This window comes from Schistocerca nitens, chromosome 2, assembly GCF_023898315.1.
Source record: "Schistocerca nitens isolate TAMUIC-IGC-003100 chromosome 2, iqSchNite1.1, whole genome shotgun sequence".
Lineage (NCBI taxonomy): Eukaryota > Metazoa > Arthropoda > Insecta > Orthoptera > Acrididae > Schistocerca > Schistocerca nitens.
The window spans coordinates 834,761,803-834,788,896 of NC_064615.1; the positions used below are offsets into that span (position 1 = coordinate 834,761,803).

The 27,094-nt window shown below is 36.3% G+C and overlaps 1 protein-coding gene across 1 annotated transcript in view; it reads right to left on the reverse strand.

The window, feature by feature from the left end:
• LOC126235373 (dynein regulatory complex protein 1) overlaps positions 1 to 27,094 on the reverse strand; it is a 444,155-nt gene that overhangs the window by 308,057 nt on the left and 109,004 nt on the right. Inside the window, exons 5-6 of the mRNA XM_049944096.1 lie at positions 17,039 to 17,248; positions 2,705 to 2,844 (exon numbers count right to left, since the gene is read on the reverse strand). Coding sequence (XP_049800053.1) covers positions 2,705 to 2,844; positions 17,039 to 17,248 — 350 coding nt within the window. The remainder of the gene's footprint in view (positions 1 to 2,704; positions 2,845 to 17,038; positions 17,249 to 27,094) is intronic.

Below are 27,094 nucleotides of genomic sequence, written 5' to 3' on the forward strand. Positions count from 1 at the left end.
CACAGTGGAATTCCACTGCCCACTGAACCGATGCAATATCCTTGTCCATCCATTCCCCATCCCTGTTCCCAGCCCCTTGCCTCATGGCTTATACCTTTGCATTAGTCCTAGATCCAAGACCTGTCCCGTACTCCTCCAACTGCCACCTACCACAGTCCAAAGGTATCTCCTATCCCATCAAATATGGGCCTATCTGTGAAAGCAGCCATGTGATGTAAAAGCTTAGATGCAACCACTGTGTTGCTTTCTACAAGTGCAGGACAACTAAAAAGCTGTCTATCCACATGAATGGCCTCTGACAAACTGTGAACAAGAGTCAGCAGGACCACCGAGTTGCTGAACAGCTGCCCAAAATTGTGTTTCACTTTGATGACTGCATCACAGCTTGTGCCATGTAGATCCTTCCTCCCAGAAATCAACTTTTCTGAATTGCACAGGTGGTAACTCTTCCTGCAATGTATCCTATGCTCCTGTAACTCCCTGGCCTCAACCTTTGCTAATCCCTGTCCTCCATGTACCTGTACCCTTCCCTACTCCCAGTCCAGCACTACAAAGCCTTCTATTTTGTCAAATGCACGCACTTGTTGTTTCCCTTTCTTTTCTTCTCTCCTTTTCCACTGCCTTACACCCCCCCCCCCCCTCCCACTCCCCCCCCCTCCCACTTCCCCCCCCCCCCAAACCACCAGATTGCATCTAGCAGCCCTACCCTGCCACCAACACATCTCCACATGCTACCTGAAGTAGCCCAGCACCTAGCCCCACCACTAGCCTGATTCCTCTTCCTCCCATCCTATGCCAGATTGCTGCTCCCATCAGGCACAGTTGCTGTCCATAGTCTAGCCAGGGGCAGTGGTCATATGTGTGTGATCTGTGTGAACTTGTGTTTTTCTCTTTTAGAAGAAGGGCTTTTGGTCAAAAGCTTACATGTATAGCAGTCTTTTCATTGTGCCTGTCTGTGACTCATTGTCTCTTTATTGTGAGTGGCAATCTATCCTTTTCACAGTATTGTCATCTGTTTTGTGAGTGTTAGTAGATTGGGATATTGGCACATAAAATTATTTGATCTTACTCTCATGAGATACTACATGGCACCACCTTCAAACAGTCACAAAGAGAAGCTGTCTCCAGATAATGGCTACGTTTTACAACCCATTAGATTTTTTTGCAACATTGCCAAACTGATTTTTCAAGAAACTTTGTCACAAGGTTTAGTATGGGAAGAAACTTTGTCTTCAGACTTGGAGCATAGATGGTTTCTGAACTTCACCATTTGTCCTTGACACATATTCTGAGATGTATAGGTCAAACCAAAAAAATAAATTCACTAAAATTCATGTGGTTTGTGATGACTTTCAAAGAGCATATGGAGCCATTTTGTATGTAAAAACTAATGGAAACTGTCACTCAATACTCAATACAATATACACTGTAGCTAGAGTAGACTAACATCAATTAATAAATTGACATTAACCAGGTTGGAATTATTCACAACAAAGTACATGCTTATCTCCTTCATTATTTTTGCTAACAAAGATCAACAATGCTATGATGTGGAGTGAGCTGGCCTTTGTACTTGGATGAATGAAGAAAAATCCAAGAAACAGAAAACTTTTGTCTGCAGTTGATTTACAGAAATCCTTAGTTGCATGACATCCTAATAGAGAACTTCATCTACATCCACGTGATTACTCTACTATTCACAATAAAGTGCCTGGCAGAGGGTTCGATGAACCGTGTTTCAAGCTGTCTCTCTACCATTCCACTCTTGAATAGTCTGCAGAAAAAACAAGCACTTCAATTTTTCTGTGAGAGCCCAGGTTTCTCTTAATTTATCAAGATGATCATTTCTCCCTATGTAGGTGGGTGCCAAAAGAATGTTTCCGCAATCAGAGGAGAAAACTGGTGATTGAAATTTCATGAGAAGATCCTATTGCAATGAAAAACACCTTTGTTTTAATGATTGCCACTTCAATTCATGCATCCTGTCTTTGGCACTGTCTCCCCTATTTTGTGGTAATACAAAACGAGCCACCCTAGTTTGAACTTTTTCAGTGTCATCTGTCAGCCCCACCTGATGCAGATCCCACACTGTACAGCAATACTCCAGAATAGGAAATCAGAACTCTGAACAACATTTCACATGTGTACTATGGACAGTCCAGCTCACCGTCTCAGGATTAGGGTGGACTGAACCACATTGGTTATCGAAAGACAGAGAATCAAGTAATAGCCATTATTCAGTAAATGGTGAACTAATGTTTCTTTTGGTCATAAATCTACTGTTGCTTGAAATGATTCCATGATTATCTGTACCCACCAATTTCTTGGTTAATGGCACTAATATACAGTTTCAGCCTCAAGCAATTTACATCTAGAGCACTTGAAAATGGCTTACAGCTAAAATTGTACCAATAAACCAAGCAATTGATACTTGCAAGTAATCATGAATTCATTTCAAAAATATGCTGATACAGACTCTTATGCAAAGGAACATATAATGATCCAATAATGATCTGGTTATAAGTAAATTAATAAATGTACAAAGAAGTAAACTTGGAAGGAAAATAGCAACAATAATGAAAATTCCATTCATTACTTAAATAACACACAGAGCTATCTAAAAAATAATGACAGGAGTGCAATACTAATTAAAGTTAAAAATTACCAACAATTTTGATAGCTGTAGTACCAAAAACACTCTTACTTGTTAATCTGGCGTTTCTGCTGGCACTTCAGTATGATATTTTCATCTACTCGTTTTTTTAGAATTAGGTAGTTGTAATCAAGTTTCTCACCGTTGAGCAAGCATGAGGCTTTAATTTGTTCCAACTCCTGCTGCAATATCTGTAGATATAAATTAACAAAAGAAGATAAAAAATTAAAACAAAACTGAAATAGTGGAAGTCAAAGTAAATATTTTCTTGGAATATATTCTATTAGCTCGTTTTTGACGTATTACTTTTTTCCCAGTCCAAAGCCACAAACATTAGAAAAAGAAATCAGAAAAACGAAATGACAGTAAGAGATGGCACAAATGCAGAGGAGAGTGAAAGAACAAAAGAAATAAGAGACTAAGAATCTAATTAATAAATTAGAGAAAGAGGAAGGGCTATAAAGTAGAGATGGACAACCACACAGCTGTATAGACTGAGGGCAGTTGTCTAGAAGAATATAGGCATATCATGTAGAACAAGTTCCCACACAGGTTATCTGTATGGAGAAGCAAGAACTGTTATGCCAGGAAGAGCTCTGCAACAGGATACTGTATTGTGTGTTAGTTGCACAACCCCTACACTTTCTGTCTGTTCACATTTACCCTTACTGGTGGCTCAATGCTTATAATGCCAAAAAAACACAACTGAGTCCCCTATTCATGAAATGTATCTAGCTGATACACTTCACACTATCTTGGAGTTGATAGACACAAGAGAGTGCACAAAACAAGTTTAGCAATGGTTACCCCATAGTTGGATCTGCCTTTTGACAAAGGAATTCTTTACAGTGATTAAGAGTGTAGAGCACAAAGTTAGTAGTAGGAATGGTCACAAGCATATGACCATTTCACCAAACTGATGATTAGGACATTTGAGAATTTAGATACTGATATATTGGTATTTTCGATGATGTGGTGGGAATGGTAATGTTAGTTTATAATTTTGGAAAGGCTAGTACTGTATGGGAAGAGATATGCTCCCACATTCCTTTTAAGATAAATCAGTAATTCTGGAGGTGGCAAAGATGACTTTGGAAGTCAGTTAGTAAATCAGCAACAGGTGTCAATAAGAAAGGTTGTGGAGCACACTGTTGATATGTTGTTGTAGTCTTCAGTCCAGAGACTGGTTCGATGCAGCTCTCCATGCTACTCTATCCTGTGCAAGCCTCTTCATCTTGAATAACTACTGCAACCTACATCCTTCTGAATCTGCATACTGTATTCATCTCTTGGTCTCCCTCTACTATTTTTATCCTCCACACTTCCCTCAGTACCTCCTCATTAGTTACATGATCTACCCATCTCATCTTCAGCATTCTTCTGTAGCACCACATTTTGAAAGCTTCTATTCTCTTCTTGTCTAAACTGTTTATTGTCCATGTTTCACTTCCATACATAGGTACACTCTATAAAAATACTTTCAGAAAAGACTTCCTGACACACAAATTTATACTTGCTGTTAACAAACTCCTCTTCTTCTGAAAGGCTTTCCTTACCGTAGCCAGTCTACATTTTATATCCTGTCTATTCAACCATAATCAGTTATCCCATTATCCCATTTGCTAATCTAATGCCCTCAGCTTCACCTGATTCAATTTGACTACATTCCATTACACACATTTTGCTTTTTTTGATGCTGATCTTATATCCTCCTTTCAAGACACTGTCCATTCTGTTCAACTGCTCTTCCAGGTCCTTTTCTGTCTCTGACAAACCTAAAAGTTTTTTATTCCTTTCCATGGACTTTAGTTCCTACTCCAAATCTTTCTTTTGTGTCCTTTACTGCTTCCTTTATATACTGATTGAGTAACCCCGGGGATAGGCTGCAACCCTGTCTCACTGCCTTTTCAACCACTGCTTCCCCTTCATGCCCCTTGACTCTTATAACTGCCATCTGGTTTCTGTACAAATTGTAAATAGCCTTCCGCTCCCTGTATTTTACCCCTCCCACCTTCAGAATTTTAAAGAGAGTATTCCAGTCAACATTGTCAGAATCCTTAACTTATCTTCTAAGATGGGTTGTAGTGTCAGTATTGCCTCCCGTGTTCCAGCATTTCTACGGAAACCACACTGGTCTTTCCTGAGGTTGGCTTCTACCAATTTTTCTATTTGTCTCTAAAGAATTTGTGTTAGTATTTTGCAACTGTGACTTGTTAAACTGATAGTTCAGCAATTTTCACACCTGTCAACACCTGCTTTCTTTGGAATTGGAATTATTATATTCTTCTTGAAGCCGGAGGGTATTTCACCTGTCTCATACATCTTGCTCACCAGATGGTAGAGTTTTGTCATGGCTGGCTCTCCAAAGGCTATCAGTAGTTCTAATTGGCTGTTTCTATTCCTGGGGCCTTGTTTCATCTTAGGTCTTTCAGTGCTCTTGCAAACTCTTCTCCCATTTCATCTTCATCTACGTCCTCTCCCATTTCCATAATATTGTCCTCCAGTAAATCACCTTTGTATAGACCCTCTATATACACCTTCCACCTTTCTGCTTGCCCTTCTTTGCTTAGAACTGGTTTTACACCTGAGCTCTTGATATTCTTCTGGTTCTCTTTTTGCTCCAAATGTCTCTTTAATTTTTCTGTAGGCAGTATCTATCTTACCCCTAGTGATATAGGCCTCTACATCCTTACATTTGTCCTCCAGCAATTCCTACTTAGCTATTTTTCACTTCCTATTGATCTCATTTTTGAGTCATTTGTATACCTTTTAGCATGCTTCATTTACTGCATTTTTATGTTTTCTCCTTTCATCAATTAAATTCAATATCTCTTCTGTTACTGTCAAACGGGATGATTATGGATGGTTTTGTCATTATTTTGATTGTAACTTTCGTATATATTGTTAGATTAAATTGATTGTTATGGAAGTGGTAGGGTATATGTGTAATGAATAAAATATCCCAGAAACAGAAAGGATATGTGCAGGTATATTTACCTGAGGCAGTTAAATCAAGTGTCGGAAGTCACCCCATGGATTGGGGTGATTTCGGACAATGGTTTTTTAAATCTCTGTCCAAAGTTACAGTATATAGAGGGGGAATTCAGACAGTTACTGCCTTTTTTTAAATTCTACATGCTTTTTATTTGATTTTGGTGACATTTTACACATTGATCATGTTGCTAGGTGGGAGATTTTCCAGTTTTGCCTTGATATTGGAGAAAAACATCTTAACAGTCTTTTTGTTAACTTCTGCATGAGCTTGTTTAATATTTTGCTTAAGCAAATGGAAAGATCTTCTGACTGTAGTTTGAGGAATAAATGCACCCGTTCTTCTCCTGGCAAATTATTAAGAAATTTCTTCTCTTTTCAGCCAGATTTATCAAGGTAGCCTATAACTAAATATCTAATATCCAATTTAGTGAAGATAAATCCCCAATGTGTACCCCTCAAGATACCTTGCTTCAACATTTCTTCTTCTTCTTTATTTAGCACTTGCTGCCCTCCCATTTTTTTCAGATATGCTTCCTGCACTTTATTTTGTAGGTTTGATTTAGGTGTACCATACAAATCCCACGCTTTTCTGTACAATAATTTACCACTCTGAATATCACAAACAGCTTTATCCTAAAGTTCTGGGTTATAATTACACCATACTGCAGCACCTCTCCTGCTCTTATATGTTCTTGGCATCGACCGAAATCACCCCACACAGTTTTACAAAAACCGTCATTATTTTATTCCCTTGCACGAGAAACTTGACAAAATTGTACAGAAATTGTCTCAATGCTGTTAGCTACTGAGCGCATCGACAATTATGATTACAATAACTTCCCACTCAGCACAGCAATAGAAAGTTTCCACTTTACAATAATACGTGGATTTTTAACACTGAGACTGCTCATCAGTTATTCACCTAAGGAAACAACTGACCCAAAATGAAAGTTGTGGAAAGCAATAAATGCAATCTTGTGCTTAAAATAACTGGTGCACAGATGTTAAAATAAGTAATTCATTGTTTCTATGCAGTGGCAAAGAGCAAATAAGCCATACTGTCCGAATTTGCCCTGGTGTCTGAAATCAGCCCGTTTGTCGGTACCCAAAGATTTCTACTAGCCCTCATCTTTTTACATATTTGATCATCTGCTGCCTTCACAATTTCATCTCTCAAAGCTAGGCATTCTTCTCCTACTGTATTTCTTTCCACTGTTCCTGTCAATTGTTCTCTAATACTTTCCCTGAAACTCTCTACAACCTCTGGTTCTTTCAGTTTGTACAGGTCCCATCTCCTTAAATTCCACCTTTTTGCAGTTTCTTCATTTTTAATCGACAGTTCATAACCAATAAATTGTGGTCAGAGTCCACATCTGCCCCTGGAAATATCTTACAAATTAAAACCTGGTTCCTAAATCTCTGTCTTACCATTATATAATCTATCTGCAACCTTCCAGTGTCTCCAGGTCTCTTCCATGTACACAACCTTCTTTCACGATTCTTGAACCAAGCATTGGCTATGATTAAGTTATGCTTTGTGCAAAATTCTACCAGGCAGCTTCCCCTTTCACTCCTTATCCCCAGTCCATATCCTCCTAATACTTTGCCTTCTCTTCCTTTTAATACAATCACTTTCCAATCTCCTATGACTACTAAATTTTCATCTCCCTTAACTATCTAAATGATTTCTTTATCACATCACACATTTATTCAATCTTAACTATCTAAATAATTTCTTTATCACGTCACACATTTATTCAATCTCTTCATCATCTGCAGAGCTAGTTGGCATATAAACTTGTACTACTGTGGTAGGCTTGGGCTTCATGTCTATCTTGGCTAAAGTAATGCATTCACTAAGCTGTTCACAGTAGCTTATCCATGTTCTTATTTTTTTATTCATTATTAAACCTGCTCCTGCATTACCATTATTTGATTTTGTATTTATATCCCTGTATTCACCTGACCAAAAGTCTTGTTCCTCCTGCCACCGAACTTCACTAATTACCACTATATCTAACTTTAACCTATGCATTTCCCTTTTTAAATTTTCTAATCTATCTGCCTGTTTAAGGGATCTGACATTCCACTCTCCGATCCATAGAATGCCAGTTTTATTTCTCCTGATAATGACATCCTTCAGAGTAGCCCCACCTGGAGATCTGAAAGGGGACTATTTTACCTCCGCAATATTTTGCCCAAGGGGACGCCATCATCACTTAACCATACAGTAAAGATGCATGCCCTTGGGAAAAATTACAGCTTTGTTTCCCATCGCTTTCAGCCATTTGCGGTACCAGCACAGTAAGGCCATTTTGGTTGATGTTACAAGGCCAGATCAGTCAATCATCCTGACCGTTGCCCTGCAACTACTGAAAAGGCTGCTGCCCCTCTTTAAGAACTATATATATATTTAGTACATTATGGTCTGTGCCAACACATTTATCAAGAACACATTAGTAATATACTTGTGTGGCTAACATAACAGTAGATTCATACATTATCTACAGCAGTGTAGCAAAAGATATAGTTTGTATTTTTTCAATACAGAACCGTAATTTTTAAGAGTCAGCAACAGATAATGAAACGAGAATTTTCTAGTATGTTACCACAAACATAACAATGATGTTTTCTGTAAGTTATTGACCTCTCTGGTCATCAATTGTATGTTTAATAAGGCAGTGTGTTTCAGGTTTCTTTTGCAATAGTTACTGTAAAGTGAGTCTGTGCAACATATGCTGTGTTTTGACAAAAGAACACAATTTAACATGGCATCTAGATAAATGTATCTGTTACTCAAAACTCACCACATATGACATTTCTCTGAAGAAAAACATGTAACAGTTCAGATGAAAATAAATCACTAATTCTGTTGCAATTTCAAGGGATCCTCTATTGCAGAGTATCTTTAATAATGAACAGCTGGCACTGAAACTTGCCATAGGACTTATTTCTGGCACTTCAGTTATTTCTGACATATAAAAAAATACAGTAAGCAGTGTACTAACCTTCCTTTCCTATCCCTGTACAGAGTGGTGGAGTGAATCTTCTTACTACAATTATCTTTTAATTCATCAGTGACATCGAGTTTGATGAACAGTTGGCAAGCTTCTACAAGTCATCATTGTGTTCACAGCTTTCGAGTTACGAAAGAGTGTGATCGGGTCAGACTACTCTACAGGAAAAATTTGCATTGTTCTATTAGAAACGACAAATTTGATGCCTGTTTTACTGTTGGTAACAAGGTTGTTAAGTAAACCTTCTGTGGAAAGTCCTATCATATAACCTCCTGTTCCAGATTTAGACAGACCACCTACATATTTATTGCACATTGCTTTATGGACTTACAGCTTACTAATTTTCCTACATCTTCACTTTCTGGCAGTCAAATTCATTCATAATATTATCTCCCATTTATCCTGTATATCCCCATTGCATATTGTTGAACCTACATTCATTAACACCTGCATAGTAATTACAAATGCTATCCTACTCTGGATGTTGTTACAACTAATGATCCTGACTCCCAGTGTTGAAATTCTTCATATCCTCCTCACTCCCATCATTGTCAGATTCCTCTTCCAACTCACTCTGTATTCGCCATTACTTGAAACATCAACATTATTCTCCTCATCATTATCTACTTCCCCTAACATGATTTATTCTGAAGAAATGGTTGTTAAAATTCATGATAATAAATTGGACATTATCACAGAAAAGTTCATGAACTAGACATAAAAAAAGATTTCCCAACCAACCAACATATGTGGGTCCATATAACATCTTTATGATTCCAATATCTACATCTACATCTAATCCCCCCTCCCCTCCCAAAAAAAGGCTTGGAGGTAAGTAATTTTTGTTAAATGTGAATAGTATCTCAGCTGTAGACCAGTACTCTACAGTGTTGGAAGTAGATTTATTTTTTGAAGTAATTAAAAGAAATGAATCATGCCGGAACAAATGAGTTACAGTTAGCAATGATTATGTTAACCATTTGGCAAAATTCTTTTTTCATGCCAAAGGCTCATTTTGTTATCTTGACCAGTTTAGGAGATACTGGAGATTTCTTTCTCATGCATATGCAGTTAGAAGTGAACGCAATACGCAAAATCCATTTTCTCGAGGTTGGAAAAAGATGGAGAACTCCTCCCGAGTATAAGGAAAAATATGATTTGTTACCTAAATTTCAAATGCAGCAACATGTGATATATGTGCCAAAGGTAAAATCATAGCTACTTATATTTTTCATTGCAAACTTTTTCAAATTTTGTGCAGAGTCATACTGATTACAAGAAATGTGATCATTATTGAGACAATAGGCACTTCACTTTGAAGCTTACCTATAAAGATATATGTAATGTAAAAATAATTTTTTTTATGAATAGTTTCTGTAAAATTGTGTGAGAAAGACTGTAGAGCTAACAAACCATGCATGATGTTCTACTTAAAATGCAACTGCTGCACTTTAACTATCGGGTTAACCAGCATTATCTGCGCACAGCCATAGGTATATACAGCAGGACTGTACAGCATAGTGAGGCACCATGCTTACTACCAGCTTTCTTTCTGTTCTTACACTAAGACCCAAAATATAGACAATCAGATAGAGTTCAATGACCTTAGACTCTTCTTGAATGCCTGTTTGCTGATTTTTTCAGAAAGATTGTGGGAAATTGATCAAACACTTAAAACAAATTTTCACTTGCTTGCAAAGAAAAAAAAACATAAATATAAACACATAAATTTATTCCATTCAGAAATTAGCTTTTAGTGGTGTTCAACAACCATGAGAGATAGACTTTTAAAGAAACTAGGGAGCTTTCAAGGAAGGGATTTAAGTTGGACATTAAAAACAAAGAAAAACTATGTGTCAATGTCAACACAAACAAAGGGGTCATGCAGGGCTGTAGAGAAGGCTACCCAAAGTTATTGAAAATAAACATACTGTGGTCACAGTTCAGTTGAGAGATAAAGTTTGTTTCAAATGGGCAATTCTGACTGGTTTGCATCCAGCAAAGAAACATGTATACCTTATAAAGATGAAATATTTGTAATATTGAGTTGAAGTATTTGCATAGATTCAAAAAGCAAAATGAATGTTTCTCTCTATTAATGTACCACTGTATCCAGTCTTCTGATTATGAGTAGCTAGCTGTAAGGGAGAAAGAGGAGGAGAGGAGAAGTGTAAACTGAAGAGGTAGAAGGGAAAGAAGAATAAAAAAGACTTTATGGTTGTTCCATTATATATCACAAAATATGGACATGAAGAACATGTAAATCAGTTAATGCTACAGATTTTTAAAACAGATATCTATCACTTCTATAACATAAAAGACTTTTCAAAGTTAGTGCATTTTAAGCTCACTGCTCATCATAAAAATGATGTTGTAGTATTTGGATGCTGTCTTTGTTATTTTCATCAAAAAGAAAAGTTCGCTGAACAGCTAACTGACTGTTGACAGTTCAGACCAGTAAATAGTATAATGTCTAGTACAAAGAATGATTAAGTAAGATTTATCAACTTAAGGAGCAAGCAAAAGGTGCCTTTCATAATTTATACAGATACCAGAAGATGCTGGAACAAGTTGCCACATACAGTCATAGTTCAAACTATGGTTCATATTCTGATCAAGTACTTGTACATATACCTTTCAGTGTTCAGCATTGTAGCTACAATAATGAATATTCAGATTTTAAATTAAATAGTGGTAGTGTTTGGATGAAATGGTTCAATCTGTTCTATTTGATTGCTAAGACTGTGAATGAACACTTCTGCAAAAGAAAGGTGAACATAATTTGCAAAAAAGAACTAGAAATTCATTCAGCAAAACTTTTTCATACATGGCATGAAGAGTTTCAGGGAGCTGAAATAAAACATAGGTATCACTGTCATTTTACTGATGCATTTAGAGGAGTTGCACAAGCTAACTGCAATTTAACTATTGACCTAATTATAAATATCCAATGTATGTCACGACTTGAGCAATTATGATACTCATTTTTTAACACAAACATATGTTACAGTGTGATGATACATTGCGATAAGGAAGTAAAAATAAATCTGGGACATGTTTTACTGATACCATTGAACATGAAGATAAATAAGTCATTTTCAGAAAAGCATTGCTGTAATCTACAACAAGAGACATTGAAATATAAGATTCCAATCTTCTGACTGATTTAACTATTTAGCATGTTCTCTAGAAAAGTGATTTATGAACATATGATCTCAGGATAGCAACAAATTAATTTGCAAATGAAAGAGTGTTTGATTTAGTTAATCAGAAAGGTACATTTCTATTCAAATATGTGAGTCATGAGTGTGTTTTATTAGAAGATCATTTACCTCCAAGCATGAAATTTAAAAGTTTATTAAAACATAAAACTACTGCAGAAGGTCAATAACCAAGAGCTTGCAATGTATAGCATTTATTCAAGTATAAAACAGTAGGAGAGTATTTCAAACTGTATTTGAAAATCAATGTACTAGTGCTTGTAGGTATTCAAAAACTTCTGTAGCCTCCAACTTAAAACTGGATCCTACACATTTCATAGCTTCACATGGCATATCATGGGATGTGCTACTGAAAAGCACTGCCTGTTTCCATTTGGCTGGCTGCTTGAATTGTGCAAAATCCAGATATCTGGAACATTTTGACGTGAAAGTGACCTAAAGTTGGACTGTATCAGAACAACATTCTGTGTCATCCTCCAGCATTGGTCTGAGACTATCAGCAGCCAAAGTAGGGAATTACCATCAAAAACAAAGGCTGATACAACACAAATAGCTGTGTTTGGAAGGTGCTGTGACAGGGAAGCATGGGTTGCTGAAGAATGGTATTGCACTGTGTTCAGCAATGAACTCCAGTTCTGCACTGTAATCATCATTATAACCATCATCAGTGAGTATGGTGGCAACCTGGGGGGAGGTCCCTATCTTCTAATGTCTTAGAGAGACCTAACAGTGTTACTCCTGGTGGGGAAAGCAATTTGGTATGACTTCAGGTCATGGCTCTGAGTTGAAGCATTACATTTTAAGCACTACGTAAACCACTCTGTGTGTAAGAAAAATTTAAAAACCAAAGAGTTATTTTTCTCTTCATAATCAATGTGAATATTTGTTGAAGAAGCCAAGCTTCTGGCAACATGTAGAATTTCTACTCTATGTTGTTTATGACAAACCAAAGTATATAATTTCAATTGTCCTATAATAGCTTTTGCACCTTTTTCCTGTGTGAGCTTGGAGAAATCAGAAGTAAGTATACACATTACTATTTGCTGCCAATAACTGACATGTTTAATTACTTCAGAACCAAATAGTTCCCCATTTCCTTCATCACAAATGTAAGGTACATTGAACTTTTATGAGTTTCCATGGCCGACAATGAAAGTTGGAAGCAGATTGTTCGATGCTGAGACAGCCGAACACTACTCGTGTTCTAACATTAACTATTCTTTAATTGAACACAAAAACCCCTGAGATTAATTTGCTGATCATTTTCTTTATCTTACGTATTTTTCTGCATAAGAACTATTCTCAACTGAGTGGTCATGCGTCACTCAACAATTATGTCACCCACCACACTCACTGGCCTGATGCGGCCCCATTTTCATTTTTCTGGCAGTGCTATATTTAAATGATAATGACCTCTGTTTTTCAGAACTATCTATTTATTTGTGCTTCACAGTGCTTTTGTGAAAACAATTTGCTCACCATCATTGGGATGTGTATTCCGGTCATGATAATTAACTTATGTGAAGTTTTATATAGTTCACAACATTTTGTAAAGTCGCTTATTGAGGAATTTTTCATTCAAATATCTCAGTATCTAAGAAAGGCACATTTTAGAGTGACTGAGTGAACTCAGATGGCGCAAAGATCAACATATGGCACCTGCCTCTATGAACTGTCTGCTTGATGTTGAGGTACTCCTATGGCCAGCAAGATCTGTCACTGAGAGAACATGTGTGGGACCAGCTGGGACATCAGCTCTGTCCCATTGCCAATATTTGAGATATCAAGGACCAGATACAACAGTTGTGAGCCAGCTTGAGTCACAAGAGAACTCAATGGCTTTATGATAGCTACTCCAACTTGCATACAGGCCTCAGGAGATGCAATGTCATATATCTAAGTAGACTCTTACTACCAGATTCTTTATAAATTTGGTTCAGTTGCGTAATCACTGATATGTCATCACATATCCTCAACACATGAAACTTCATTATATTTCCTGCTCCCTTTATGGGTGCTTCACTTTCTTTGTTGGGCAATGTACAACCTCAGCAGAGCATTTTCCAGTTTTTTTGACCCTGGTAGGAGAGCAGATTTTGTCACATTCTGCTAAATACTCAACTAAGGAGACAATGCCTTGTTTTCCCATCTTGCAAGATTTAAAATGTAGCCAATAAGAAGAAATAGCCTGGAGCTTTATCTGAAGAATGAGATGAATGAGAAACTAATTAAAACCCCTACACATGCATTTTCACCATTACAGCCACTGAATGGATGGACGATTATCCTTCTGAAATAACACCTTCTTGTGGACTGGGCTTGCTTATATTTCAACTAATTCCCTTTTTTAAAAAGTTTTGCATCACCCTGATTCACAGAACTGCTGAAGACAGATGTTGAATGTCGATATGGTATCACAGACAGAGTCCCTTTAACTGTTCAGAGATGTCACTAAACCCATAAAAGATGTAAACAACCATGCATGAGCAGCACCTATTAGATGAAGGGGGTCCGACAGCTGATCAGTTCCAGTCATTCCATCAGGAAGGAAGTACATGGCTCGTGTTGTCTGTAGTTCAACCATGCCTAGACGGTCAATACTGCGGTCTGATTGCATCCGCATTGTTACTTTGTGCCAGGAAGGACTCTCAACAAGGAAAGTGTCCAGGCATCTCGGAGTAAACCAAAGTGATGTTGTTCGGACATGGAGGAGATACAGAGAGACAGGAACTGTCGATGACATGCCTCGCTCAAGCCGCCCAAGGGCAGTGGATGATCACTACCTATGGATTCAGGCTAGGAACCCTGACAGCAGTGCCACCACGTCGAATGATGCTTTTTGTGCAGCCACTGGATGTCGTGTTATGACTCAAACTGTGTGCAATAGGCTGCATGAGGTGTAACTTCACTCCCAACATCCATGGGGAGATCCATCTTTACAACCACCACACCATGCAGCACAGTACAGATGGACCAAACAACATGCCGAATGGACCGCTCAGGAATAGCATCAGGTTCTCTTCACCGTTGAGTGTCGCATATACCTTCAACCATACAATCGTCGGAGACATGTTTGGAGGCAACCCGGTCAGGCTGAATGCCTTAGACACACTGTGCAGCAAGGTGGAGGTTCCCTGCTATTTTGGGGTGGCATTACATGGTGCCGATGTATGCTGCTGGTCGTTACGGAAGGCACTGTAACGACTGTATGATACGTGAATGTCTTCTCCGACCGAAAGTGCAACCATATCAGCAGCATATTGGCGAGGCCTTTGTCTTTATGGATGACAATTTGCACGCCTACTGTGTACATCTATTGAATGACTTCCTTCAGGATAACGAGATCGCTCGACTAGAGTGGCCAGCATGTTCTTCAGATATGAACACTATCGCACATGCCTGGGATAGATTGAAAAGAGACCACTTTGAGGGATCATCGTTGTTGAGAGTGGGACAATCTGGACCAGCAGTGCATTTATGAACTTGTGGATAGTATGCCATGACGAATACAGGCATGCATCAAAACACAAGGATGTGCGACTGGGTATTAGAGGTACCGGTGTGTACAGCAATCTGGACCACCACATCTGAAGATCTCACTGTATGGTGGTACAACATGCAATGTGTGGTTTTCATGAGCAATAAAAAGTGCAGCAATGATGATTATGTTGATCTCTATTCCAATTTTCTGTGCAGGTTCCGGAATTCTCAGAACTGAGGTGATGCAAATTTTTGCTGTGTGTATTTAGATTATACAATGATAATACCAACAACACAGTCTCTATCACCTTCCCATACAAGAATTCATGCCTTCTTTAGTGAACTCTCACCACACTTTGTCCACTGTTACTGTCCTATTCCTTCCATAATTTATTGTGATATTTCAACTGTAAGATGAAGTTAATGCCAATATTCATATTAAACAGGTTTCAACTTTTCCACTGAAACTGTATAAATGCTTAGTATGTAGTTATAGATAAAAAAAACAGCTGAGTATTGTAAGAGGAATAGACATGGCTTTTTCCCTACTTTTTCTACTAGTTTGTGTATTATTCTGGTTTATAATGCATTAATAAAAAAAATTATATAATTCCTGTAGTTCACTATGTGACCAGATTACTATTACTTGTAACTGGTTGTTAGAATACTTTACAGGAGTATCATGCAATGACTGCTTCTGTCTGTTAATGTGTAACTTCACTCATTCCATATTCCTGAAGGATCTCCTTCATTATGGAATTTTTAGAGTGAATGAATGGAAAAAATGAACTTACTTGATCCTTGTAGTGTAATGTTGAATTAGAGTCTCATTCACAGTCACAAATCTGCTAGAAATTCTTGTGAATTGGATATAAAAACTGCCATATTTTGCATTAGGTTTGTATCAAAATCCTGCAATCCTAAGACATATCTTTTTCAGGGGCAGTTATTTGTGCTGGATGTAGTTTACTTTTTCAGCTGAGATACCTACAGCATCAATCATATTGCTACCATTCATCGTATGGATTCATGAAAATCCATGTGCACTCATTATTAACTGTCCAGCTGGAATGCAGTTCATCCTGTGTACTTCTGCAACCGTGTTGCAGCTTATTAATACATGAATACATATTTTTCAATGACAGCACAAATTCTGCTTGACCTCCATTAATTACATGCCTAATCAATCATTTCAATGAACATTTTTCATCATAGCACAATGTGCCTCATTCTCACAGCAGGTGAGTCTGAGTAGCTTGCTATGCCTAAAGAAGAAACTATTTGTTTGGAAAGTTAGGATAGTTTTTTGTATTTTGTATGACTGTATTGGCAGTACATCCTGAGGCTAAATTTCAGTCAAATATAGTTTTATTGTAATTTTATAGGTTCCTCCAGTGAATCTTCCTTTTGGAAAATATTCATTTTCTTCTGCCTTCCACATGCAAAATCGCAGTGATCACTGTGCACTGCATTCATTTCAAACTTTTGACCATAGTTTTGCAAGACTAATGCAAACCATACTGCCACAGTTTGATAAAAATTCCCATTCTTTTGTAGAAATTTACTTGACTTCCACCCTGGGAATTTTCATCCTATAATTTAAACAAATTTGAAATGTGGTACAAAAAATAAAAAATAAACATAGGCCCTAATAAAAATGCAATATTTATTACCTGTATGTCTGTTTCTAATTTTATCTTTGACTCTCTATAATTTTCTTCGTGTTCAAGATCAATTTTTCTCATTTCCTCTTCAAATTCTGCAACTTGTTGAAATTTCTTTTCCATGTTTTCTACTTCTTCTGTTTCACGTTCACTGTACAAGGGATCCCACCTCTTCTTATTAGTATCAAGTAGCTGTTTCCTTTCAATTTCAATGGCTTGCTGTAAAGTAACATGAGTAAATACAATCAACAATATAAACTGAATGGAACAGAATCCCATTATTGAAGTAACCTTAGAGGTCATCTGAGTTATTAAAAGTAGTGTCAACAATGTTACATATACAATAAATAATCAGTAGTGGTGACATTATGCAAGTCAGTGTATTTCTGACCTTGACATTTATAACATATTTACAACATTAAAATAACAATACATTATATTACTGTTAACTGAGGGGTCACATCCAAATCCTAGAAGTACAAAAACATGTTACCAATTTCTTGATCTCTACTAAAAATACATCACTTTCATAAGGATTCAGTTCTAATACAAAATCTTTGATTTTTCTGGTTGTTCTCTGATGATATTTGTTTACAAAGTACTTCCAAGTTTTCTTAAATCTGCAATGAGGACAGAGTCATATTCTTTAGTTTTCTGAAACTAGGTCCGCAAAGAGCTCTGACTGTCTTTTTTTTTGTAATTTAAAAATATTAGTGGCATTCTTTGGTGGCCCTTCAGAATGGTACCATATGCTATATGACTCTGTGTTAAGGCACAAGAAATAATTCTCAGCAGTAGCATACTATCACAACGGCACAGTTTCCTCTGGAAAAATACACCTTTACAAATTTTACATATCCTTGTTTGGTACAGAAGGTATTTGCACTTTATTAAACTTTGATATTATCCATAGTCTGATCTGATTCAAATTTCGGAATTTGCATTCCCTCCAATGTTATAAAGACAGCCATACTATCACAAAATAATGAGCTGCATGTAGTAGGTCTTATTATGTTATTTGGCAGGTCATTACCCTAAATTACAATAAGACAGGACCCTCTACAGAACCTTGAGGAAGGCCCACATACACCATCAAGAACTGAGACTCTATACCATTAATAACAGCTTTCTGTGTTCTAGTCCTTAATAAGAAATAGCAATGATAGGTTCAAAAATGAAAACTGGGTGGACATAGAGTGAGATCTGTTATTTGACTGAAATGCATGACTAGAAAAATAGACTCATTCTGCACTAAACCTTTTTTTATGTATAGATAGTTGTGGAACTGATGAAAAATATGGCCAAATCTGTAATTTTAGAATTCCACATGAAAGGCTTTTACTTATCTATGGATGACAAATAATAATGTATGTGCATGCATTTGTGGTTTTATGGGAGGAGTGTGAGGGAGAGAGAAGTATATGATTGCATACATAGCTATATTAATACTTGTTTTATAGATCTTGAATATGACATTTCATAATCATGTAGTACGTGTCACTTTAACACAAGTTTTCTTTACATAAAGTAATTAATTTTTTTTAAGAGTTGCTCCTTCATATCTAAAAATTCATCTATTGAGTAGAAGGAGTTGTCATTCAGACATTCTTTTAATTTGTTTTTAAATATTGGTTGGCTGTCTGTCAGACTTTTAATGCTATTTGGCAGATCACCAAAGATTTTTGTAGCAGCATAATTCACCTTTTTCTGAGACAAAGTCAGATTTACTACAGAATATTGAAAATCATCCTTTCTTCTAGTGTTGTAGTTATGCACTTCACTGTTATTTTTGAATCGGGATTGGTTATTAATAACAAATTTCACAAGTGAATATATGTACTGCGGAGATACTGTGAATATCCCATGTTCCTTGAATAAATGTCCGCAAGGTGATCTTGGGTGGGCTCCATCTATTATTCTAATTACATCCTTTTGTGTAATGAATACTTTTTCTCCTAATGATGAATTACCCCAAAATATGTTACCATATGAAAGCAGTGAATGAAAATAGGTGTATTAGGCTAATTTACTGATATGTTTATCACAAAAATTTGCAATAACCCTAAAAGCACAAGTAGTTGAACCGAGCCGTTTATGGTATTATGCCATTTAATGTACAGATTTGTATATATTGTGTTTTCTCAAAATTTAGTGAGAGTCCTTTTACAAAGAACCACTTAATAATTTTCTGAAAGACATTATTTACAATTTCCTCAGCTGCTGCTTGTTTTTTAGGTGTGATTACTATACTTGTATCATTTGTAAAAAGGATTAACTTTGTGTCTTCATAAACATTGAGTGGCAAGTCATTAATATACATTAAGAACAATAAGGGAGCCAAGACTGAACCCTGTGGAACACCATTTTTGATACCTTAGTTAGAGGACTCTGCTGATTCTTGCAAACTGTCTGCACTGTCAATTTCAACCTTTTGCACCCTTCCAGTTAAACATGAATTAAACCATTTGTGCAATGTCCCACTCATACCACAATACTTAAGATTATCTAGAAGAACTTCATGATTCACACAGTCAAAAGCCTTTGCAAGATCACAAAATATCCCAATGGATGATGGTCGGTTATTCAATGCATTTAATATATGATCAGTGAAAGCATATACAGTATTTTCTGTTGAAAAGTCTATCTGAAAAGCAAACTGACATTTTGTTAGTACTTCATTTTTACAAATATGTGATGCTACTTTTGAATACATTACTTTTTCAAGAATTTTGGACAATCACCTTTTGTATGTAACGGTTTACCAATAGCGTATTTCAGTATATCTGGAAAAATGGCTTGTTTCAATGAGCTACTACATATGTGGCTGAGAATCCTACTTATCTCTCTCTCTCTCTCTCTCTCTCTCTCTCTCTCTCTCTCTCTCTCTTTTTTTAGATTAGATTTACTTTCATTCCAATTGATCCGTAGCAAGGAGGTCCTCCAGGATGTGGAACATGTCAGAAAAACAACAATACATGACAAATATTTACAACTAAAACAAATAAGCTAATGTACCATTCCACAGGTCCCAAGTAGAATGATCGTCATTTTTTAATGAACGCGAAGAGTCATTTTACAAATACTAATGCACTGAATTTAAAATAAAAAAGTTTTTTATTTATTTATAAGGTAATAAACATGTAATACAACTACTGTAATACTTATTTACAATGAACACATTACTGCACTGAAATGGTGCAGAAGTTAGATTATACTTACACACACACACACACACACACACACACACACAAATTTTCAATGAACTACTGCACTGAAATTGTGCAGAAGTTATGTTGTACTTATATACAAATCAGTTGGTTTTACTAAGAAATTCATCAATGGAGTAGAAGGAGTTGGCCACCAATAAATCCTTTAGGCTTCTCTTAAACTGAATTTCTTTGGTTGTTAAGCTTTTTATGGCTGCTGGCAAGTTATTGAAAATGTGTGTTCCTGAATAATGCACACCTTTTTGTACAAGACTAAGTGACTTTAAATCCTTGGGAAGATTATTCTTATTTCTAGTATTGATTCCATGAATTGAGCTGTTGGTTTGAAAAAGTGATATATTTTTAAAGACAAATTTCATTAAGGTTGGTGGTGGTTGGTTGGTTTGGGGAAGGAGACCAGACAGCGTGGTCATCAGTCTCATTGGATTAGGGAAGGATGGGGAAGGAAGTCGGCCGTGCCCTTTCAGAGGAACCATCCCGGCATTTGCCTGGAGTGATTTAGGGAAATCACGGAAAAACTAAATCAGGATGGCTGGACACGGGATTGAACCGTCGTCCTTCCGAATGCGAGTCCAGTGTCTAACCACTGCGCCACCTCGCTCGGTTTTCATTAAGGAATAAATATATTGGGAAGCAGTAGTTAGTATCCCTAGTTCCCTAAACAGGCTTCTGCAGGATGTTCTTGAGTTCACACCACATATAACTCTTACTGCACATTTCTGTGCCCGGAAATCTTTAGCTTGGCTTAATGAATTACCCCAAAAAATAATCCCATATGACATTATGGAATGAAAGTAAGCATAGTATGCCAGCTTTTTCATTTTTATATCCCCTATGTCTGACAAAATTCGCATTGCAAACAGAGATTTGTTAAAACGCTTCAGCAGTTCTGTGGGGTGCTCCTCCCAGTTGAATTTATTATCAAGCTGTAATCCCAAGAATTTAACACTGTCCACTTCTTCTATCTTCTTGTCATCGTATGTTAGACATATACTCTTGGGACACCCCTTACAAGTTCTGAACTGCATGTAGTGTGTTTTTTCAAAGTTTAGTGACAAAGAATTGACTAGGAACCAGTGATTAATGTCCACAAATATTTTATTGACTGATCTTTCTAAGACCACACTTGATTTGCTATTTATTGCAATGTTTGTATCATCGGCAAACAAAACAAACTTGGCATCTGGTAATGTTACTGATGAAAGGTCATTGATATACACAAGAAAAAGTAAGGGCCCCAAAATGGAACCTTGTGGGACCCCACATGTAATTAGTTCCCAGTTGGATGATGCCTGATAGCTTGATACATGTCTCTTTCCTAATAACACCCTTTGTTTCCTGCCAGAGATATAAGATTTGAACGATTTTGCAGCATTTCCTGTTACACTATAATATTCTAGTTTACTTAAAAGGATATTGTGATTTACACAGTCAAATGCCTTTGACAGATCACAAAATATATCAGTTGCCTGCAATTTTTTGTCTAATGAATTAAGCACATTTTCACTGTAAGTGTAGATAGCCTTCTCAATATCAGAACCTTTTAGAAATCCAAACTGTGACTTTGACAGTATGTTATTTGAGATAAGATGGTTATAAAGATGACTGTACATTACTTTTTCGAAAATTTTTGAGAATGCTGGCAACAGTGAAATTGGACGGAAATTTGATGCTATTTCTTTATCTCCCTTCTTAAACAGTGGCTTAACTTCAGCATATTTCAGCCATTCAGGAAATATTCCACTGATAAACAACTGGTTACACAGATAGCTTAATATGTTACTTAGCTCAGAATCACATTCTTTAATTAACTTTGTTGATATTTCATCATACCCAATAGATGTTTTTGATTTTAAAGATTTTATGATGGACATTATTTCTGTTGGGGTAGTGAGAGTCAAATTCATATTATGGAAGTTACTTGAAATGTCTGGTCTAAGGTAATCCATAGCAGCATCTACCGAACCTGACAACCCCATCTTTTCCGTAAGAGTTATAAAATGTTTGTTACAAAGTTCTGCAACACTATACACATCTGTCACCAATATATCATTTGCTCTTAATGCTATTTGTTCCTCTTCATGTCTGGTTCTACCAGTCTCCTCCTTCACTATATCCCATATTGTCCTTATTTTGCTATCTGATATGACTATCTTTTCCTTGTAATGTATTTGCTTTGACATCCGTATTACAGTCTTTAATATTTTGCAGTATTTCTTATAATGTGCTATAGCATCAACATTGGAAATGTTTCGGATTGACAGATACAGTTTTCTTTTTGTTTTACAAGATACCCCTATCCCTCGAGTAATCCATGGCTTCTTTGTAGACTTTGCTCTAACCTTGGTAAGTTTTGGGGGAAAGCAGTGTTCGAATAAGGTAAGCACTTTATTAGCAAAAATGTTATATTTTTCATTCATGCCATGAGCACTGTAAACATTAGTCCAGTGAATGTCTCTGAGGAGTGTCCTAAAATAATCAATTTTTGGCTTGCTGATTACCCTCTTGAGCTCAGGTTTAACAGATTTTATATCCTGTTCAGTATTAACATTTAACAGAAGGAACTGCATGTCATGGTCTGAGAGGCCATTGACTATTGGTTTTGTAATATAATTTTGTTCATTGGACTTTTCTATAAAGATATTATCAATGGCTGTTTGTGAGCAAGTGGCTATCCTAGTGGGGAACTTTACAGTGGGAATTAAGTTGAATGATAGTGTTACTAACTCAAATAAGTTCTTGGAGAGTCTTTCAGGAAATCTACATTGAAATCACCAGCAACCACTATTTCTTTGTTTTTGGTTGTTAAATGGGCCAGTACAGCTTCAAGGTGGTTTACAAACAGATTAAAGTTACCTGCAGGTGCTCGATATACACTTAATATTATGAAGGATTTTTTGTGAAATTCTAATTCTGTTGCACATGCTTCCATATGCTGTTCTAGGCAAAATTTATGAATGTCTATGTTCTTAAATTTATGACAGTTCCTGATGAATGTGGCAACTCCTCCTTTCTCCATTTCTGATCTACAAAAGTGAGATGCTAACCTAAACCCTGTAACACTTAAAAGTTCTATACCAGTGGTCACATGATGTTCAGAGAGGCAGATTATGTCAGCTGGGTTTGAAGACTCTAATTCATCCATGCAGATAGTTAATTCATTAATTTTATTTCTCAGTCCTCGAATATTTTGATGCAATAAAGATAGCTGACATTTCACATTGACTGAGTTAAAATTGGGTGGAGTTAAAATATCTGCTGACAGTTGAAAATTCTTAACCAATGGCTGTTTATGCTGATGTAATAAGCTGGAATTATGTTTTTTGATTTCTTTCTCAAACTGAAGGTTTGTCTCAGTTCTAACCTCTCTTAAAATTTGCTTTCTTTCTGTCCTCCCTACCCTAAAAAAGGGTCTTTTCTGAATCCTATAACCACTGGTATTTTACCACTCATGACAGTGCCTCCCCCCTTTAACTTTCCTGCTATTTCCCCAGCCAATTTACCCTTATCTGTTGGGAACAAGCTTTTAGTACTCTGTTGGAAATGCCGTCAATTCCATGTGAGCTTTTACTTTTGAGTGAATTTATTATTTTTCTAATTCCAGTAGGAGATGTGGGTTGAATTTCAATTTTATCAAATTGTGTAGGTATTACCTCTTCCATATACTGCCTTGCATTTTCTATCAAATAGCTGGATCCTATTTTCTCTACAACACTTAAAAAATGATTATTAATAATATTTTATACTTCTGACTTTATGTGAACAAACTTTTTTGATAGAAATACAGTCTTCCTGTGCTCTCAGATGTCCCCTTTCCCTTTTAACAATATTCCAAATTGTTTAAATTTTATTATCAGATGTGCTAATCTCAGACATAATGCACATATGTCTGGACTTCTTCATAACTTTTCTTAATACAGTGCAGTAAGTAGTTTTTATAATGTTTTACTGTTTCTGGATCATTACTCCTCCTAGCTGTAAGATACATTTGCCTTTTCTGTTTACAAGATATTTTTATCCCTTTAGTAAGCCATGGTTTATAAGATGGTTCCTAACAATTATATTTCACTATTTTCTTAGGAAAACTGTTTTCAAATATGCTCACAAAGGTATCATGAAATAGGTTAAATTTTAAATAGATACACACATGTATACCTATGCATGATAACAACCAGTTTATGAATTTTTAAGTGTGTAAGTGTATCCAATAAAGCAAATAAATTGAGCAAGAACAAATAATAAAATCTTAATAAGCTTTCAGGCATATTAAGTGGTTCAAAAAGTATCATAATGTGATTAAAAACCAAGAATATGTTGTTAAATGAAATTGTTGCAGGGACATGTATTCACACAAGCTGTAATAATTTTTTTAATAAAAAGAAAGGGCAAAAGAAAGATCTGTGTTCACAGGAAACTCAGGTCTGTTGTAACAAATAAATTAATGACATACTGCAAAGATAACTTGCCCCTCTGCACTATCTTTGTTTAACTATTCTGGACTGAAGTGCAAACTTGCCTGATCTCACATTTGAATGTTATATTCTCACAGTCCTGCAGTTTTATTTACTAGCATTTCATCAAATTCCCTCAATTTTTACTTTCCATCATCTTGCTATATTTTTCTCCCCTCTTAAAATTACAATTAGTAACATAAACACATGTATATGACTCTCTCAAGATAATTTCCAATACAGTCATTGAATCTCTTAAATTTTCATATGCCCTCACTAAACAATTTTTAACAAGTGACTTCTGGTAGCTATGTTCTACTTACCAGTTTTCAGCAACAGTTTTGTGAGATATAAGTGTGTGACTCTTAAATATGCTTCTCACAAAAAAGAAAACAGTCTCTATCCTGCTTTATATTGTTGTGGGTTTTTTTTATTTGTGACCCATGTGTCATTATGGAACATTTATTTTTTTGTTTTGCATCTTAACAATTAGAGTGCCAACCATATAAACCAGCTGCTTTTTGGAATGTGAAACATAACATCTAGGACCTTTCTGTGTCCTTAAAGTTTGTTACCACCACATTCTCTCTCATATTATTTAATTTAAAAGCTAGTAATACATCAATAACAATCCTGAAGATGGCCAAATATGCACAACATAAGTAATACTGTACTTTGGGAACTGTGAAATGAAATAAACCTGTATTCCTCAGGCCTCAGGTAGAGACTATAATTGGTAGGCATGTTTGAAACCATACCATTTTATTTATTAATTTTTTTATTTTATTTACATGTCAAGTTCCGTAGGTCTAAATTGAGGAGCAAATCTCCAAGGTCATGAACCATGTCAGTACATAAAATTGCAAAATAAAAATAATAACAGATAAAAATAAATGTTTATGAACCCGAAAAAAGTCAGTCCATCAGCTTAAGTAAACACAATCAACAATGCAACAAGACTCAACTTAATTTTTCAAGGAACTCCTAGACAGAATATAAGGAGTGCCCCATGAGGAAACTCTTCAGTTTTGATTTGAAAGTGCATCGATTATTGCTAAGATTTTGAATTCAAGTGGCAGCTTATTGAAAATGGATGCAGCAGTATACTGCACACCTTAATGCACAATAGTTAAGGAAGTCCAATCCAAATGCAGGTTTGATTCCTGCCAAGCATTAACCATGTGAAAGCTGCTTATTCTTGAGAATAAGCTAATATTCTTAACGAAAAATGACAGTAAGGAATATATCTATATTGAGAGGACAATGTCAAAATCCCCAGACTTGTGAACAGGGATGAACTTACCCAACTTAATGCCCAAATTGTCCGTTTCTGAGTCAAAAATATCCTTTTAGAATGGGAAGAGTTACCCCAAAATATAATACCACATGACATAAGCGAATGAAAAGAAGCAAAGTAGACTAATTTTTGTGTCAAATGATCACTAACTTCAGATACTGTTCGAATAGTAAAAATGGCAGTATAAGTCATTGAACAAGATGCTGAATGTGGGCTTTCCACAATAGTTTACTGTCTATCTGAATACCTAGAAATTTGGACTGTTCAGTATCACTAATCAACGATCATACTGTGCAACTAAAATGTCAGGTTTTGTTGAATTGTGTGTTAGAAACTGTAAAAACTTAGTCTTACTGTGATTTAGCATTAGTTTATTTTCTACATGCCATGCACTTAGGTCATGAACTGCACTATTTTAAACCGAACATCCTTTACTACCAAGTTAGTGTCATCTGCAAACAGAAATATTTTAGAGTTACCCGTAATACTAGACAGCATTTCATTTACGTAAATAAGGAAAAGGAGTGGCCCCAACACATACCTGTGGCACCCCCTCCACCCCCCCCCCCCCCCCCACTTGACTGTACCCCTCTCAGACCACACATCTCAGCCATTCTCAATAATGTAAATAACGACCTTTTGCCGTCTGTTGCTAAAGTAAGAGGCAAAACAGTTGTGAGCTACTCCTTTATTCCATAATGATCCAACTTCTGGAGCAATGTTAGGAAATCAAAAAATATGCCAAGTGTTTGAAACCTGTTGTTTAACCCATGCAGTACCTCACAGAGAAAAGAGAATATAGCACTTTCAGTTGCTAAATGACTTCTAAAGCTGTACTGTACATCTGATAGCAAATCGTGTGGTATAAAATGATCAATTACCCTTACATACACAGCCTTTTCAATAACTTTGGAAAACACTGATGACATAGAAATAGGTCTAAAATTATCTACATTATCCTTTTCCCCCTTTTTATGGAGCGGCTTTACTACTGATTACTTCAGTCATTCAGGAAACGGACCATTCCTACAGGAAAAATTACAAATATGGCTAAATACAGGGCTAACATGTGCAGCACAGTACTTTAATA